The sequence below is a fragment of the Balaenoptera ricei genome, chromosome 15 (genome assembly GCF_028023285.1).
Source record: "Balaenoptera ricei isolate mBalRic1 chromosome 15, mBalRic1.hap2, whole genome shotgun sequence".
In the NCBI taxonomy this organism is placed as follows: Eukaryota; Metazoa; Chordata; class Mammalia; order Artiodactyla; family Balaenopteridae; genus Balaenoptera; species Balaenoptera ricei.
Genome location: NC_082653.1, coordinates 53,483,762 through 53,502,130, shown reverse-complemented (window position 1 = coordinate 53,502,130; position 18,369 = coordinate 53,483,762). Strand labels below are relative to the sequence as shown.

General features: G+C 53.7%; 1 protein-coding gene across 1 annotated transcript; it reads left to right on the top strand.

Moving 5' to 3' along the window:
- Positions 1 to 406: 406 nt before the first annotated feature.
- Positions 407 to 18,286, top strand: NLRC3 (NLR family CARD domain containing 3). The gene is made up of 17 exons (XM_059897227.1): positions 407 to 599; positions 698 to 2,447; positions 3,475 to 3,561; positions 6,873 to 6,956; positions 7,407 to 7,490; positions 9,222 to 9,305; positions 10,651 to 10,734; positions 11,326 to 11,409; positions 12,024 to 12,107; positions 12,637 to 12,720; positions 13,348 to 13,431; positions 13,911 to 13,994; positions 16,083 to 16,166; positions 16,588 to 16,671; positions 17,314 to 17,397; positions 17,795 to 17,878; positions 18,196 to 18,286. Exons 1-17 carry the CDS (start codon positions 422 to 424, stop codon positions 18,284 to 18,286), a joined length of 3,198 nt encoding a protein of 1,065 aa, XP_059753210.1. The 5' UTR covers positions 407 to 421.
- The last annotated feature ends 83 nt before the right edge of the window (positions 18,287 to 18,369 follow it).

The window sequence follows — 18,369 nt, the reverse complement described above, 5'->3', positions numbered from 1 at the left end:
GCAGCCTTTCCAGATTGGCCTCTTTCATCCTTCCCCTCTCGTGAGTGGAACTGTTCATAATCTCATCCTCTTTCCCAGGTTACAAATGAGGACACCACGGCACAGAGCACTCAGGTGGCCTGTCCAGTGTCACAGAGCCAGTAAGTGACAGAGCTCAGATTTGAGCCCGGGGCCCCTGCACCTGAGCAAAGCTCCTGGCATCAGGGACTACTGTCACAATCCAGGAACAAACAGCCCTTCCAACCCTGTCCCGGAGGCCAGATCAAGAGCCACCCGTAGTTCAGGGCAGGAGAAAGGGTGGGTCCCCATCCTGCCCATCCCTTGAGGCTCGCTTAGCCTGTCCCCAGGCCACTGATGGGCAGACAGAAGAAAGCAGATTCAGGCCCTCTCTCCACAGCTCCTGGCAGCAACCCCAGACCCCATGAGGAAGCAGGAGGTGCACACAAGCAGGGAGGCTGGCCAGGGCCACGGTGCTGGCTCCCCAGCCGAGCAGGTGAAAGCCCTAGTGGACCTGCTGGCCGGGAAGGGCAGTCAGGGCTCCCAGGCCCTGCAGCCCCCTGACAGGACGCCAGAGTCCCCGCTGAGGCCCCACGGCAATGGTAAGCAGACAGACAGGGATCCCTGGGCCCTCTTCCCCTCCCCCACCCTCCCCTCCCCCACCCTCCCCCATCCCTCCCCTCTGGCTTCTGTCCAGCAGACTTGAGGATACAGAGGCACCGAGAGGCCCTTCTGAACAGGATGGGAGGCAGCCCTGAGCTGGGCAGCCCCTCCCCCAGGTTGACCAGCCTCCTGCTGGTGGAGGGCCTGATGGACCTGCAGCTGAGGGAACACGACTTCACACAGGTGGAGGCCACGCGTGGGGGCTGGTGCTCCACCAGGACCATCGCCCTGGACAGGCTCTTCCTGCCTCTGTCGCGGGTGTCCATCCCGCCCCGCATCTCCATCACCATTGGGGTGGCTGGCGTGGGCAAGACCACCCTGGTGAGGAACTTTGTCCACCTCTGGGCCCGGGGGCAGGTGGGCAAGGACTTCTCGCTGGTGCTGCCTTTGACCTTCCGGGATCTCAACACCCATGAGAAGCTGTCTGCAGACAGACTTGTCCACTCTGTCTTCCCACACGCGGGGGAGACTGGCCTGGCGTCAGCAGCCCTAACCAAAGTCCTCCTCGTCCTGGACGGCCTGGATGAGTGTAAGACGCCCCTGGACTTCTCCAACACCGTGCCCTGCACAGACTCCAAGAAGGAGATCCAAGTGGACCATCTGATCACCAACATCATCCGGGGCAACCTCTTCCCAGGTGTTTCTGTCTGGGTCACCTCCCGCCCCAGCGCGGCTGGCCAGATCCCAGGGGGCCTGGTGGACCGGATGACCGAGATCCGGGGCTTCAATGAGGAGGAGATCAAGATGTGTCTGGGGCAGATGTTCCCTGAGGACCAGGTCCTCTCGGGCTGGGTCCTGAGCCAGATGCAGGCTGACAGGGCCCTGTATCTGATGTGCGCCGTCCCAGCCTTCTGCCGGCTGGTGGGGTCGGTGCTGGGCCACCTGCACCGCAACAGGCCAGGGCCCCACGACACAGAGCTGTGGCCTCCGAGGACCCTGTGTGAACTCTACTCATGGTACTTCAGAATGGCCCTCAGCAGGGAGGGGCAGGAGAAGTGCAAGGCGAGCCCCCGTATTGAGCAGCTGGCCCACAGCTGCCGCAAGATGGTGGGGACACTGGGCCGGCTGGCCTTCCACGGGCTGGTCAGGAAGAAGTATGTGTTCTACGAACCAGACCTCAAGGTGTTCGGCGTGGACCTTGCTCTGCTGCAGACCGCCCCGTGCAGCTGCTTCCTGCAGCGGGAGGAGACCCTGGCCTCCTCGGCAGCCTACTACTTCACCCACCTGTCCCTGCAGGAGTTTGTGGCAGCTGCCTACTACTACAGCGCGTCCAAGAGGGCCATCTTCGACCTCTTCACCGAGGGCGGCATGTCCTGGCCCCGGCTTGGCTTCCTCACGCACTTCAGGAGTGCGGCCCAGAGGGCCATGCAGGCCGAGGATGGGCGGCTCGACGTCTTCCTGCGCTTCCTCTCAGGCCTCTTGTCTCCGAGGGTCAACGCGCTGCTGGCCGGCTCCCTGCTGACCCAGGGTGAGCACCAGGGCTACCGGGCCCAGGTGGTCGAGCTCCTGCAGGGCTGCCTGCGCCCCAACATGGTGGTCTGCGCCCGGGCCATCAACGTCCTGCACTGCCTGCGCGAGCTGCAGCACATGGAGCTGGCCCACAGCGTGGAGGAGGCCATGGCAAGCGGGGGCCTGGCCGGGCTGACCAGCCCCCCACACCGCGCTGCCCTGGCCTACCTCCTGCAGGTGTCCGATGTCTGCGCCCAGGAGGCCAACCTGCCCCTGTACCTCAGCCAGGGGGTCCTCCAGAGCCTGCTGCCCCAGCTGCTCTACTGCCGGAGTCTGAGGTGGGCGCCAGGGTGGGGCTGTGTGGGGCGTGTGGGCAGAGGAGAGAGTGGGGACCTGGAGGGCTCCTCCCCTCCACCACGTCCCTCTGTGTCCATGTCCTGGGGCTGCTGTAACAAAGGACCACAGCCTGGGTGGCTTAAAATGACATGTTATTCTCTCCCAGTTCTGGAGGCTAGAGTCTAAGATCAAGGTGTCAGCAGGGCTGTGTTCCCTCTGAAACCTGTAGGGGAGGATCCTTGGGTCATTCCTGGCCTCTCCAGCCTTCAGTGTTTGCTGGCAATACTTGGCTTGTAGACGTATCACCACAGTCTCTGCCTCCGAGGTCACACGGCCACCTTCTCCGTGTCTGTCTTCATGTAGAGCTCTCCTCTCTTGTGAGGACACCAGTCACACTGGGTTACAGGCCACCCCACTCCACCTCATCTTAACTCATTACCCTGCAATGACCCTATTTCCAAATAAGGTCACATTCTTGAGGCACTGGGGGGGTTATGACACCAACATATCTTATAGGGGGACACAATTCAACCTACAATACCCTGTAAACCATCCCAATGCTGACAGGCCACACCCATTCACTCCACTCTCAGCCCATCACCCTCTGTCCACTCTCTGGACCTTGGCGGAGGGAGGGGAAGGCTTAGGACAAGGGTCATTCAGGACCTCAGAGTAGCTTCTACATCCTCAGAAGGAGGAGAGCTAGCAAGTGGTGTCCTGCACACGCATACAGACTGCGGGGCTGCTGGGAAGACATCCCTGTGGGTAGGAAACCCAGGGTTTACACCACTGAGCCTCCCAAGTCACTCTTGGAGGAAAACTCTGAGCATGTGGGTGTGCTGGCACGGATCTCCGAGCCTCACAGTGGGGGCTGCACTGGGATGGAGAGGAGGGGGAGGGAAAGGATCTCAGCCTGGGTGTCTGTGTAGCGCCCCCTCTGCTGCCTTGATGCCAGCCCTCTGCCAGGGGCCTCATCCCACCTGCCCATGGGCGGTGGGACTGTTCATTATTGCTGTTCCTCCTGACCAGGCTGGACACCAACCAGTTCCAGGACCCCATGATGGAGCTGCTGGGCAGTGTGCTGAGCGGGAAGGACTGCCGCATTCAGAGGATCAGGTAACACCGACCCAGGACACCCTGCCCAGGCTGCCCACCTGTCTCTTGGTGTCCAGGGCTCTTTTCACATCCTCCTCTCTGCTCAAATGGCCAGGGGTGCTTTCAAAGTGAGGTGTCTTTGAGGCGTGTGGCTCAGGATGCAGGCTGCTTGTTTCTGCTCATTCCGGAAAGTTCCAGAGGCTCAGGTACCTCATCTGTAAGAAGAGGGAAAGGATACGGTATGGGTCAGATGCTATCGTGGATACAGAACCATTTCTCCAGATGCTGTCTGTGCGGACATACCGCCAAGCCTGATTTACTCTAAATGCCTCACAAAGTTTGCCCTCAAATGGTATTTTGAGCACAGGATTGCATCTTTAAATAACACCCAAATTTTTAAATTAAAAAAAATTAATATTAATTAAAACAATTTTAAATTTAAACATTGCATCTTTAATAACATAATTAGATAGAGTTTATATGCTGACTGCAGAACAGATCTATGTGCTAATGAAATCACTCCTACATTGCGTTGGCCAAAAAGTTCGTTTGAGTTTTTCTACATCACCTTATGAAAAACCCGAACAAACTGTTTGGCCAACCCAATAACATCCAAGTGTGAGTTAACACTCTGATTCGTAGTTGAATCGATGTGATGACCTGAGGGTGGCTTTAGGAGAACTAGGGAGGTGAGTTTAGAGAACAGGACCCAGAGAGTAATTTTTCATCCTCACACGTCCTCCAGCTTTTGAAATAATCTTTATCTGAGGAGACAAGAATATAGCATGAGTCCGGAGCAAAAGTAAGTCTTTGAGGATAGTGGTTAGAGTAGTGGTGAGCTCCACGTGACCTTGGACAGACACCTCTGTGCCTAAGAAGGGTAAACGGTATGGGTTCAGGGGTCCCCATGACCACCCTCAGGTTCAGTGAACTCACAGAACTCAGAAAAGCCACTATACCCACAGTTACGGTTCTTTACACTGAAAGGATACACATTAAAATCTGCAAAGGGAACGGCCCTTGGGGCAGGGTCCCAGAGACCAGGCCAAGTTTCCAGCCGCCCTCTCCCAGCGGAGTTGAACACAGAGTGCTTCCTACTCCCAGAGACCATGTGTGACAACACACATACGGAGCATTCCAACCAGGGAAGCTCACCCAAGTCTTGGTGTCCAGGGTTGTTACTGGGGTTTGGTCGTGAAGACACACCTGCCCACCGCATGCTGACCTTAGTCTCCAGCCCCTCCAGAGGTCAAGCTGACACTGCATGACCATAAATCCCACTGTGAGATAGACTATCCATCAAGGCCCAAGGCCCCCAGGTAAACAGAGACATTCCTACCAGGCAGGACATTCCAAGGGCTTAGAGGTCACCTCTCAGGAGCAGAAGCCAAAGTTAATCCTTTACTGCACACTGCCTCTTAGGGTTGCCACGAGGCTACATGAGTTAATTCACGGAAAGTTCTCAGGACAGGACAGCCACAGAGGAAGCACCGTGTAAGAGCCAGCTGTTAACTAGCAGGATCCTCTGGTTAGCCAGAAATGTAAATGCAATCTCTTAGAAAGAAACAAAATAATGACAATTTCTCATTATGAATATAGCTTCCTTCATGAGAACCTTCAGCAAAATAGCCAACTTTCAGTGTTTTGCTTAAAGGAATCTAGATAGTACTCAGAGATTTTTCTGAACAAAGCCCAAAACTTCTCTGGCCACACGCTCTCCTTCACCTCTCTATAGTTGGTCCTCAGTGCCACAGCCCTGTTTGAAACGTCCAAGGCATCCTTCATAAAATATTTTTTATAAAATGTTATAAAAGTCCTGGGGGTAGGGGATGGGGACAGAGGCTCTCTAGAAGCTGAGAACAGTTATATAGAAGGTGGTGGTCTGGATGAACAGTCTTCAAACTTTTTTTAAGCGACAGAACACTTTTTAAAAGTGGCATATGAGGGACTTCCCTGGTGGCACAGTGGTTAAGAATCCGCCTGCCAATGCAGGGGACATGGGTTCAAGCCCTGGTCCAGGAAGATCCCACATGCCGCGGAGCAGCTAAGCCCGGGCACCACAACTACTGAGCCTGCGCTCTAGAGCCCGCAAGCCATAACTACTGAGCCCACGTGCCACAACTACTGAAGCCCGCGTGCCTAGAGCCCGTGCTCCGCAATGAGAAGCCACTGCAACAAGAAGCCCGTGCACTGCAACGAAGAGTAGCCCCTGCTCGTTTCAACTAGAGAGAGCCCACGCGCAGCAACGAAGACCCAATGCCGCCAAATATAAATTAATTTTAAAAAAAAGTGGCATATGAGGCAGAATCCCAATTAGGCAGACAAAAGGGGGGGCTGCTGGGATTGAAAGAAGTGGGGGGCAGAGCCTAGGCACTTGGTTTCCCCTCAGCCTCCTGAAGCTTTTCTGAAGAAACTTAGGGGCCGTTGAAACATAGCTTGAAAAGCACTGGGGATTCCAATTGTATCCCATGGGGCTGCCTCACATGTTAAAATGCCTAAGAAACTGTAAAGAACCTCAACAGATATCATTTCTGAAACTGGGTGTATGAAGCAACATTAAGTGGATCCCCAGCGTGTTCCTGGAATGCCTTTTTTTTTTTTTTTTGGCCACACCACGTGTCTTGTGGGATCTTAGTTCCTTGACCAGGGATCAAACCCACGCCCTCGGCAATGAAAGCACAGAGTCTTAACCACTGGACCACCGGGGAATTCTCTGGAATGCCCTTTCAAGGCAGACACAGATGTACATTTTGTTACTTCAAAGTTAATTTTATAATAACTCTACCATTTTCGTTTCTTGGATTAGAGAAAGGGCTGGGGTCAGGGGTGTGCTGGAACCGACTTCAGCCACCAGTTCATGAGAGCTGATTGTTACATTTTCAGAATTTTTACAAGCTGAGAGTGCTTGAAATTGGCCATGATGGGAGTATTTACACCATGGAAATTAGCCAACCCAACAAATCATGATTTTTGTATTCTGTTTTTTCCTGACAGCTGGTTTTCCAGCACACCCCTGGCTGGGAATCCCATGGTAGTCTTCAGTAATTGCCCGTACCCTCTGCTGTGCTGTTGGGGTAGAAGCTGTTGTGCTGGATTCTGAGCATACTTTCCCCTGGGACCCTCTGCTGGTGTGAGGGTCTGTCCGCCCACTCTGGCCCTACCTTGCCCATCTCAGAGGCTTTCCTGGGCCTGGCTTACCTGATCTCCACCTGAGTCCAGGCCCTGATGATGCTACGGTGGCTGACGGGTTTGGATCCCAGGCCTCGTGTTGCAGGATAGGTGGCAAGATTTACAGACCTTCATTAACCACTCCTCTCCCTCTCTTTGGGCAGCTTGGCTGAGAACCAGATCAGTAACAAAGGGGCGAAAGCTCTGGCCAGATCCCTCCTCGTCAACAGAAGTCTGACCACTCTGGAGTAAGTAGGACCCTTCACCCCTGGGACAGGGAGAGAGTGTGAGCCATCCTGTGAAGTCCCCTAGACCACACTCTTCTCAGCATGGGTTGGAAGGACAGCTGAGCAAGCAAAGTCTTGACTCCTGCTCAGCTGCTGGGACTCACCCAGTGAAGCGCCAGAATTTCGGCCTTGAACCTGGTGTTACCATCTCCTCTTCACACTTGGCCCAAGCCCACTAGTCCATCAGATCCTGCTTTCTTCTCCCCATCACATGGGGCCATCTCGGGGAACTCCTTCCTTGATCGCCTAAATAAGGATCTCTGCCCCAGTTCTACCGAACGTGAAATCCTAAACCCTGATGCATTCTTTTTGAGGAGCATGGATTTAAAGGTCCATGTAACTTCTGTTCCTCCTTCCCTCCCTGGGAATTGGCTAAAAGAGAATGGTTCTTCCTCTCTCTTCCTCTGCCAGCCTCCACAGTAACTCCATTGGACCTCAAGGGGCCAAGGCACTGGCAGATGCTCTGAAGATCAACCGCACTCTGGCCTCTCTGAGGTACGTGTCACCCGCTCCCTGTCTCTCTGCCCCCAGGAGGCGGCCCAGAGAACCCTCTCATCAGGTGCCACTCATGGAGTGGGAGGTAATTCAAAATGGCGGCCATGAGATACTGGCTTCCACCCAGTGAATGCCAGGGGATCTTGTATCCTAAGCAAGTTTCTAAGTTCAGCTCTTCCCTGGTCATTGTGCCTGTGTTTATGGCCTGAACAGGGGATGGAGGAGAAGAGGGGAGGAGGTATATGGAGGTTTGAAGGACAAAATAATCTATGAGGAAAAGCTCTTGTCCTCCATTGAGTAGGAAATCCCCAAGGCCATGGCATCAGAATCATCCCCTGCGGTGTTTTCCAAGACACTGAAATCCCATCTTCCAGATGGTTCCTATGGTGTGGTGTGGTTTGCTGGGCTCCTTTTAGGGGCCAGTGGTTGTATCCATCCTTAGCGGAGTGTGTCCTGTCATTTTGTTTTGTTTTGTTCATTTATGTATTTATTTTTATTGAGGCAAAATTCACATAAAATTCACCATTTTTTTTAACAATCATCTTTTTTTTTTTAAACACCACTATTTTATTTATTATTTATTATTTTTTAATTTTTTTGGCTGTGTTGGGTCTTCGCTTCTGTGCGAGGGCTTTCTCTAGTTGTGGCAAGCGGGGGCCACTCTTCATCGCGGTGCGTGGGCCTTTTCACTGTCGCGGCCCCTCTTGTTGCTGGGCACAGGCTCCAGACGCGCAGGCTCAGTAGTTGTGGCTCATGGGCCTAGTTGCTCCACGGCATGTGGGATCTTCCCAGACCAGGGCTCGAACCCGTGTCCTCTGCATTGGCAGGCAGATTCTCAACCACTGCGCCACCAGGGAAGCCCAAAATTCACCATTTTAAAGTGTACAATTCAATGGCATTTAGTACATTCACAGTTGTGCAACCAACACCTCTATCTAGTTCCAAAATATTTGCATCACCCTAAAAGGAGACACTATACCCATTAGCAATCACTTCCCATTCTCCCCTCCCCTCAGCCCCTGGCAACCACCAATCTGCTTTCTGTCTGTATGTTTACCTATTCTGGATATTTCATACAAATGGAATCAAACAATAAGACTTTTTGTGTCTATCTTCTTTCACTTAGTATAATGTTTTCAAGGTTCATCCACATTGTAGCATGTGCCAGTATTTCATTCCATTTCATGGCTGAATAATATTCCATTACATGGACAGACCACAATTTGTTTATCCATTCATCAGCTGATGGACACTTGGGTTGTTTCCACCTAGTGGCTATTGTGCTGTACACATCTCTGTACAAGTATTTGAAGACTTTTTTTCAATCCTTTTGGGTAGATATACGTAGGAGTGGAATTTGCTGGGTCACCTGGTAACCCTATGTTTAACCTTTTGAGTAACTGTCAGACTGCTTTCCTCAAAGGCCATACCATTTGACATTCCCACCAGCAGCCGATGAGAGTTCCAATTTCTCCACATCCTCACCAACACCTGGGTGCTGTGGCTTTTAGCTGTAATTGGGACTATCGATGACCTTGTCATTATGATCTAGATACCATGGGCACCTTGTCCCCAGTCAGCAGGCAAGTGCTTAGAGACCCAGAGGAAAACCTAAGGCCAAAGCAGCAGTGGGAAGGGCCAGTTGTTTCCCCACTTCCTGGGTAGTGAGGGTGAGGGCATGCCAGGCACCCTCCTATGCTCCATCAGTGATGCACCTCTTTGCTTCCACAGCCTCCAGAGCAACAGGATCAGGGATGACGGTGCCAGGTCCATGGCTGAGGCCTTGGCTGCCAACCGGACCCTCTCCGTGCTGCAGTGAGTGGGCATGCTGGCTGGCAGAGAACGTTTCCTCTTCTCTCTTCTCCTCCAAGGGCCTGTCTGTTTTCTGCATGGAGGGATGGATGGGACAAAGCCCTGAGGCTTTCTGATCCATCTGGATGGCCCCTGGAAAACCTGATGTCCACTGCTTTTCCAGAGAACAGGTGTAGGGGAAATAATTAAAAATAAAGCCTCCTGCCAACCCAGAAAATCCTCTCCACAAATGTAGAAAAGTACGAAACAGCTTAATTCCTGGAATAAGCATTAAGCTAGCCTGCAATGAGCATCAAAGGCAATCCACCAATGGGATGGCAAAGACAGAAAAGAATCTCACCCTTTCCTACAGTCGAGCAGATACAACCCATTACATAAGTGTTTTCAAGAAAAACCACAACTTGCCCTCAAATAAGAGGACTGGACAGAACCATTTGTCACACTTACCTTATACTAAATTTGCCTGTTATTTGGGGGTAGCCATCTGTGTTTGCTACCTGCCTTTATCCCAAGGAAAATGAAACTTCTCACATCTTTATGACCAGCAGGTACTTACAGCTTGGAGCAGGTGTTCTCTTACTTGATGTGCACAGCTCAAAGAGATGGCTCCAAGGCCCTTACAAAAGATATTCCTAGGCTATAAACTTGCCAAGAGGTTTACTTCTAGCTCTTAAAAAGATTTACATACTCTCAAAGGGACAAGGAAAGGATTTACAATCCCAAATTTTCTCAAGGAAATACTCTAAGGGAGAGGAGGGGAGGGTTTTTTTTCCCTTTGTAACCAGGGAAAATTCCATTTTGTTTAGAGTGTACTTAGCCTCACACAGAAGAGGTCCTGCCCTGCCTGTCCTTCTAGGATGAGTACAGGGGTTCTCCTGTAACATCTCCCTCCTCCAGATTTAGTATAAGAGGAAGAAGCTTTTGAAGACGAGGCACCTAAGTGAGGGTCTGCCCTTGGGAGGACTGTAGGGTTGCAGGACAGGCTGCTGGCTGGTCTGGATGGAGGCAGACTGCTGAGTGTTGAGAAGGCTGGTCAGGTGAGGGGCCAGTGGGACTTGCACGTGGAAATCTCCAGTTTGGAGGTTGCTGGATATTAACAGTGTCCGCTGGTCACTGCTTTCTGGCCCCTGAAGGGAAGGCCCAACGGTTCTTGTCTCTTAACTCTTCACATCAGTCTATTAGCAACACTTTGGCAACAATCCACAGACCTTTCCTGGAGACCCCTCCCCCCATGCTGCGATAAACAGAGACGGCACTTGAGTAGTCTCTGACCTCTCACCTTGAACCAGACTGTCCTTGGCCTGGGAATGGTTGTGACCAGCTTTGCTGAAGGACCCCTCTCCTACAGCCTGCAGAAGAACAGCATCGGGCCAGTGGGAACCCAGCAGATGGCAGATGCCCTGAAGCAGAACAGGAGTCTGAAGGAGCTCATGTGAGAAATGCAGAAGGGCCAAACTGGTATCCTCCATGCCTGCCACAATGCCCAGCCCATCACAAATATTTGTGAACAAGGGGTTGGATGGATGGGTAGATGGATGGATGAGTGGGCAGATGAGTGGGTGGGTGAGTGCAAGGATGGATGAATGGATGAGTGAGTGAGTGGGTGAGTGGATGGATGAATGAATGTGTGGGCGCAAGATAGCTGGCTTTGGACTCCAAAGCCCTGGACCAGGAGAATGGAGATCCAGATTCCCAGGAATGAGTGAGCCCCAACTGTCTCAGACTCACATTTACTGTCTTCCCAGCTGGTAGAAGAAAACACCATCCCAGCCACCTTCACATAAAGTATCACAAATACCCCTCACTAAAGAGTTGGCCCTGCCAACCCTGCCAAGGAATCAAGAAAGACTTTGCTACCTTGATCTCTTACAGAGGCTACCCACCAACCAGCCTCAGGCAGAAGAAACTGTGCCCTGGGCACCCTTGAGACAACAGAGACAGCCCTTCCCTGGAGGGCTTCCTGGACTCTGATCCCCCAGCCTCGCCCTACCAGGCTGCTCCACCCATGTCCCATCTCTTGCAGGTTCTCCAGTAACAGCATTGGCGATGGAGGTGCCAAGGCCCTGGCGGAGGCCCTGAAGGTGAACCAGGGCCTGAAGAGCCTGGAGTGAGTCTCCAGGGGTGGCTGTGGGCAGAGGGTGACTCCCCACCTGGGTTCCCATCCAGCAGGTGGGTGGGTCCTGGAGGAGGGCTGTCAGTCAGGACCACTTCCCTGTCAGAACCCAACCAACCACCGACCCTGGGCATACTGTGATCTTAGTGTCTCTCCCTCCAGCCCACCCCAGTGGACAGTCAGGGTCGGCGCTGGTTCTGGAATTTTCAGTGACAAGCACTGAGTGTACTTTAGAAGCTGGCACAGGTGGCTGCAGAGGGGGCTGGCTCCAAGGGCCTTGGTGGGGAGTGGGGAGCTCAGTGCTGTCCCCATAATGGGAACACTCAGCTGCACCACTTTCTCTGGGGGCTGCAGACACATGTCCCCCCCAGAAGCCATGTGGAGCCACTCAAATCAAGGCAGCGTGTAAACTTTGGCACTGGTTGTGCTAGACCCACCTGCCCTGACCTAGCAGGAGCTGGAATGCGGGGAACGGGATGAGAAGGGCCGTGGGGGCAGCACAGGTTTCCCCCAACTCCCTGCTGAACTCAGTGCCTGCAGCCCCAGGCTGGACTCCCTCCGCGTCCTGAGACAGCCACGCCAAAGTGCGCCCTGTCCTCTGTCTGCAGCCTGCAAAGCAATTCCATCAGTGACCTAGGAGTGGCAGCGCTGATGGAAGCCCTCTGCACCAACCAGACGCTCCTCAGCCTCAAGTAAGTCCCTGCCTCCCTCTCCATCTGAGGGTGTCCCTTTGGCCAGGGGGTCTGAAGGGACTTTGGAACGTGGAAGGAAAGGCTGGTGCTGAGAAGCCCACACCCCCACCTCCAGGGGCCTGTGACGGGGAAGACGTATGGTTGGGCAGCTTGGCTCTGAAGCCTGGCATCCTGCGCTCCCCCTGCTCGCTGGGGAGGCAGGGGCAGCTCTGGCCCTCAGCTGGCCATATCTGCAGCTCCCTTCCTATGGGCAAGCCTGTAGGCCCCCAAGCATGCTGGCCTGCCCCTCCTTTCACACCTCTGAGGTCCCGTCATCTTATCCTCTTCCTCCTGGACTGTCTGTTCAACTGCTGACAGTCCTGGGGGGGTGTGGGGTCATCTGGCTGGTGAGCCGTTGGAGGGGGACTTCCTAGAGCAGGCTCTTCCCACCTTGGCCCAGGTCCCACCTGGGGCTCTCAGCTTCTCACAGCCTGAGCACCTGGCAGGCCTCCCCTGTCAGTCAGCAGTTCAGGGTCCTCTCTTTCCTCAGCCTTCGAGAAAACTCCATCAGCCCGGAGGGAGCCCAGGATCTGGCTCGCGCTCTCCGCACCAACAGCACCCTGAAGAGCCTGGAGTACGTGAGGGGGGCAGGCTGTACTTCCTAAGGCTCTTTATGCCACCCAGGGCCTCACTCACCCAGAGCTGGGAGCTGACAGCAGACCCTCGGCGCCCCTGCCATTGTGCGAGAAGGACCTGATTGGTGGGGGGGGACTGGGAGACCTGCTGCCCGGTGGCTACCCTGACACAAGTCCCCCCCTATGTCGTAAATTACAGGAGGATGAAGTGAGTGGCGACACTCTCCCTGCCCTGACCCCCTGACCCCCACTCCCTGGCAACAATATATGAGCAAGTGGGAGGGGCTCCCAGCACAGGGATCAGGAATGAGTGAGTCCCCGGGCGGCTCCGCCACCTCCTGGCAGGTGACCTGTCATGGAAGCTCACTGAGTAGAGCCTGCCCCCTGCCCCCCACCCCCCGTGGGGTTGCCAGGATGCAGTTCAATGGTCCAGGACACGTGCTGGGCACAGCACCTGGCACATTCAAGTGCCTCAAGAGCGTGAGCCAGGCAATCCCAGGAGACGCGATGCAGTCCTGGGGTGGGGGGTTGGGGACAACACGGCAGTGGTCTGGATCCCCCAGTGAGCAAGAACGGGGGTTGCACTGCCAGCTCCCACTCACTTGCCCCTGTTCACCTCCTCCCAGCCTGACAGCCAACCTGCTCCATGACCAGGGCGCCCAGGCCATCGCAGCAGCAGTGAGAGAAAACCGCGCCCTCACATCCCTTCAGTGAGTCTTCGACGCACCCTCCCTGCCCTGTCCATTTGTCTGCTCACAGAGCTGCAGGACCACACTCAAACCAGGGGAGGCAGAAGGCCAAGTCCGGCTTAGGGCGCCCCCCCACCCCCCGCCAGCAACATGGCCTCAGGGCCTCTAGGCTGTGCCCTGCCCCGTGCTCTGCTCCCTGGGGCTGATCCACGGAGAGAGGCCAATGGTGGGAGGTGTGTGCCCACGCTGTGCTTCTGTCACATGCTTCATGCAGGGCCACCTGGAGTCTATGTGAGCCTGTCCCTGTGCCCTCCACTAACCAGAGTGCACGTAGGCCCCTTGGGACTAGCCTGAGGGGGGCTGCAGGCGTTCTGCCCACCTTGGTCAGGAACCCCATTCCCTGCAGTCACTCTCCCAGGAGAAGCCCCTTCTTTCTGGAGCCCCTAGGACCTCCTGGGCTCTGCCCTGGGCCATGCAGTCATGTGTGTGTGTCTGCCCAGCCTGCAGTGGAACTTTATCCAGGCCGGCGCCGCCAAGGCCCTGGGACAAGCACTACAGCTCAACACGAGCCTGACCAGCCTTGAGTAAGTGGGGCCTCCGCAAGGGGGGAGAGGGGGCAGGGAAATCTGCAACCTCGGTGCCCACCAGGTGCAGGGCTCGCACCCTCAGCACACAGCCTCCTCTGCTCTAAGGCCAGCAGGCAGGTTTCCATCTCATCTGCTATTAAAAAAAAACAGCTTTGTTGAGATATAATCCACCCATTTAAGGTGTACACGTCGCTGGTTTCTAGTATATTCACGGAGTTGTGCAATATCACTGCAATCAAATTTAGGACCTTTCAATCACCCCAAAAGAAACTTCATACTCATTAGCAGTCACTCCCCATTCCCCCCCGCCCCCACAACCAAGTCCCCCAGTTCCCTAATCTACTGTCTCTATGGATTTACCTGTTTTGGACATTTCATGTAAATGAAGTCTTTCATGACTCACGTCTTTCATTTAGTATAATGTTTTCAAGGTTCATCTGCATTGCAGCATGTATCAGTACTTCATTCCTTTTTATGAGTAAATAATATTCCACTGCATGGACAGACATTATGTTTATCCACTCACCCACTGATGGACACTTGGGTTGTTTCCACTTTTTGGCTATTATGAATAATGCTGCTATGAACATTCATGCACAAGTTTCTGTGTGGACACACGCTTTTAATTCTCTTGTGTGTACACCTGGGAGCAGAAATCCTGGGTCAGATGGTCACTCCGTGTTTAACCTTTGAGCCTCATCTGCTTTTCATGCCGAATACTTCTCCCTCAACTTTCAAGATATCCCTTCTCTGGCTGGTCCTTCTGTTTGACTCTGAATATGGTACTCCTCAAGGTTTTGTCCTGGGTCATCTTCCCTTGAATGATGTCTCCTTCTAGAAGCTCCTCCTCACCCAGGGCTCCAATTCCCTTCAAAGTCCTGGTGGCCCCCACGTCTATAGCTCAGACCTCTCTCCTGAGCTCCAGACCCACGTGTCCACTGCCCACTCCACTTCCCACTGGGTGGACCTGACTTATCTCCCCCACAAGTCTGCTTCTTGGTTCCTCACCTTGTGAGGGGATCCAGCAACCAACTGTGCAAGCTAGAAACATCGCCTTCATTCTCACTTCCCACCTGCACCCCATCTCCAGATCCTGTCAATTCTTCTCCCAATGTTCCACCCACCCACCCTCTACCCTCACGGCCGCTGTCCAGGCCGCCAGCAGCACTCACCTGCATCACTGCTGCAGCCTCCACATCCGTCCATCCTCATACTGCTGGCCGAAGATCTTTCCCAAACGTAAATCTGTTCCCATCCTAGATAAGATGGCTGCCTGGTGCCTGCAGAGTGAAGTCCAACCCTTAGCGTGGCTTCCAAGGCCCCTAAAGATCTGCTTCCTTTGCACCCCCTCAGCCTCATTACACACTCCAGCAACTCAACTCGATTTCTTTGGGTTTCTTAGATGTGCCAGGCCCTCCCCCCTCTCTCACCTGCAGGTTTGGTTTAGACCTATTTCTGCTGGGCAGCCTCTGTGACCACACTGGGGAAGGAGACTCCACAGGGCCCTCCCAGCACCCTGCAGTTGGTAACTCTCATCTCATAGGTCTCCCCACCTGAGTTCCAAGAAGCTGGAACTGGGCTTGCTGGCACCCAACATACTCAAATGTCTGTTAAAATTATCATTGCAAACTGCTCCCTCAAACATACCAACGTCCACTTGAAATAAACTCTTAATCATTTATTGCTCCAGGGCCTGCCACTTTCCTCCAATGTGGAAGGAAAGGGGGGGGAAAAAGATGTAAAACACTGACCAGCAAGAATGGCCCGAGGATTGAGCGCTTTGATTTTCTGGATGGCTTTGCAAAGCACACCAAGCTCTTATTGACAGCATGTCCACGTGTCCCTTTTCTGGTTTGGCTCTGACAGTCCAGACTCATGCAGACCCGACCCCTGAGCACGTGCATTAGGTGGCCATGGGGCTGCAGTGGCCACACAGGAGGCACAGTGATCCCCAGGGTGACCCCAGGAAGATGGTCTGCTATGGTGTGTGTGGTCTGATTTAAATCTAGAAGGTCCATGCTCAGCATGTCCTGCCACAGCATTGGTCCCTGTTCTGTGCACCCAGAGTTCAGGCTCTATGTTCAGTTTACAGGAAAATGCCATCGGGGACGAAGGTGCTTCTGCAGTGGCCAGTGCGCTAAAGGCGAACACAGCCCTCACTGCTCTCTAGTAAGTCCTGATATGCACAGCAGCCCAGGAAGCTAGCTCTTAATCATCCTTTCACATTAACCGTCATTTTTGTTTCCTAGTCAAGGAAGGTGGGTTTGATTTTCCTAATATTAGCAATTGGGTCACCAGACATCTAGAAAAAACTAGGGGGGCAGGGAGTATTACCCCCCAAACTCTCCAGGAGACCACCTCTACTTCCTATATCCATAGCATCCAGATCTCTGTCAGGCATCAGTGCAGGCAGGAGATGCAGCATTCTCTGGACAGACCAGGGCCAACAACTTTCAGTGCTATTTCACCACTTTCAGCCCTAAGTCAAGGGGTAGTGGAAATGAAGGGCGAGTATGGATGCAGTTGGGCCCGGGTGGGTGTGAGGGCCGGAGAGGCTGCCTGTCTGTGTTGACTGCATCTCTTTTTACAGTCTCCAGGTGGCCTCCATTGGTGCCCCTGGGGCCCAGGCACTCGGGGAGGCCCTGGCTGTGAACAGAACCTTGGAGATTCTTGAGTAAGTATTCCAGTCTCTGGCTACAGCCTCTTGCCCAAAGAAATCAAGCTGTTGACTCACAATGAATAGATATGGAAGGGGGAAATGTACATGGAAACTCCCAAATCATTTAAATATCTTCACGTAGATCGGGAAGGACCCAGCTTCCCCAACCCCATGTCACCCCTTTTCCTGGGAGTCACTCGCTGGTCCTCTCCTTGGCCTTGCCCAGGCTGAACATGTCCCCAGGCCTGGGGTGGCCAGTGGCCACTGACCCGGTCTGCGAGAAGATCAAACCTGGGGCCCCAATCTCTGTGGGGCTCTCAGGATGTCTGGGTCATCCCTGCTCCTGCAGTTCTGTGGCTCCGAGCACACGGGCACCTCTGGATGGAGGGTTGCCGCTCCGGTCTCGGCCCAGCTCTTTCTTTGGAATGAAAACGGAGGATAAGAGTTCCAACAAACCACCAGGTTGGGCCGGCCTCACCCCTCCCAGCGTCCTGCTCCCCAGAGCCAATTTCCGTTCTGTGCCCAGGAGTGAGGAAGGAGCAACCTCACCGCACCCGCCACCCCTGTTGTTGCTAAGTAACTCATGGTCACCTGAAGAGGTACCGTGTTCACCTCTCAGCTGTCACTGTGCCTTAGGGTTCCTGTCTTTCCCAACAGCTTAAGAGGAAATGCCATTGGGGTGGCCGGAGCCAAAGCCCTGGCGAATGCTCTGAAGGTCAACTCAAGTCTCCGAAGACTCAAGTGAGTGGTTGTATAGACCTACCTGCATCTTAGAGCAGCAGACTTCTTCTCTTCTGGAACCTCCCCCGTGGCATAAGACGCTCTTGATTTCCTCTGTAGTTGCTTCCTTCCGAGTACAAATAGCTGACACTATTCTGATTACTACAGTCCATATTGTGGATGGGTTTGTTCACTTCTGCATTTTTGGTCTTATGTCCTCCATGGCACCTGGACGAGACAACCTGGCAGCCTGCAGACACAGGTCTCAGGGTTAAATGCCACTTCGCTGTTGCTAAGGCGCCTGTGGACAAATCAGTCTCAGACTTGTCCCCCCCAAGATAGTGCAGTGCTGCTTCCTGCGGAGTGTTCTTCTGTCCTGAATGGCTCACTGTGGTGTCTCCATCTTTTCTCTGCCTAGTCTCCAAGAGAATTCCTTGGGAATGGACGGGGCGATATGTGTTGCCACCGCACTGTCTGGAAACCACGGGCTACAGCACATCAAGTGAGTGGGGCTCGACAGCATCTGCCTGTTCCTGCCATCCTTGCTCACCCTTAGAATTTGCTCCCAGGGCAGACCCTGCCTTCCGCCTGAGCCTCGGAGCCGGCTGACTCCCAGGCCCCTTAGCAGCTCTGCAAGGGAACTCAGTATAAGAGGGAGCCATGCTGAGCCTTGTCCACGGGAGGAATCCTGGAAGCACAAAGGTTTCACACTGGGTTCTGCATTTTATGTAGTGACCATCTGCTCTTTACTAATGAGAATCTTCAGGCCTCCAGCCCTTCAGTCAATTTCTCAAGCCCTGTCCTAATCCTCTCTTCTAGTCTCCAGGGAAATCACATTGGAGAACCTGGTGCCAGGATGATCTCAGAGGCTATCAAGACAAATGCTTCCTCATGCACTGTTGAAATGTGAGCAAAACAAGTTCCTGGTGGACCAGGCAGAAGAACGGCAGAGACACAGCTGGGAGCTTTCCAACAAAAAGACCACTTTCCAGG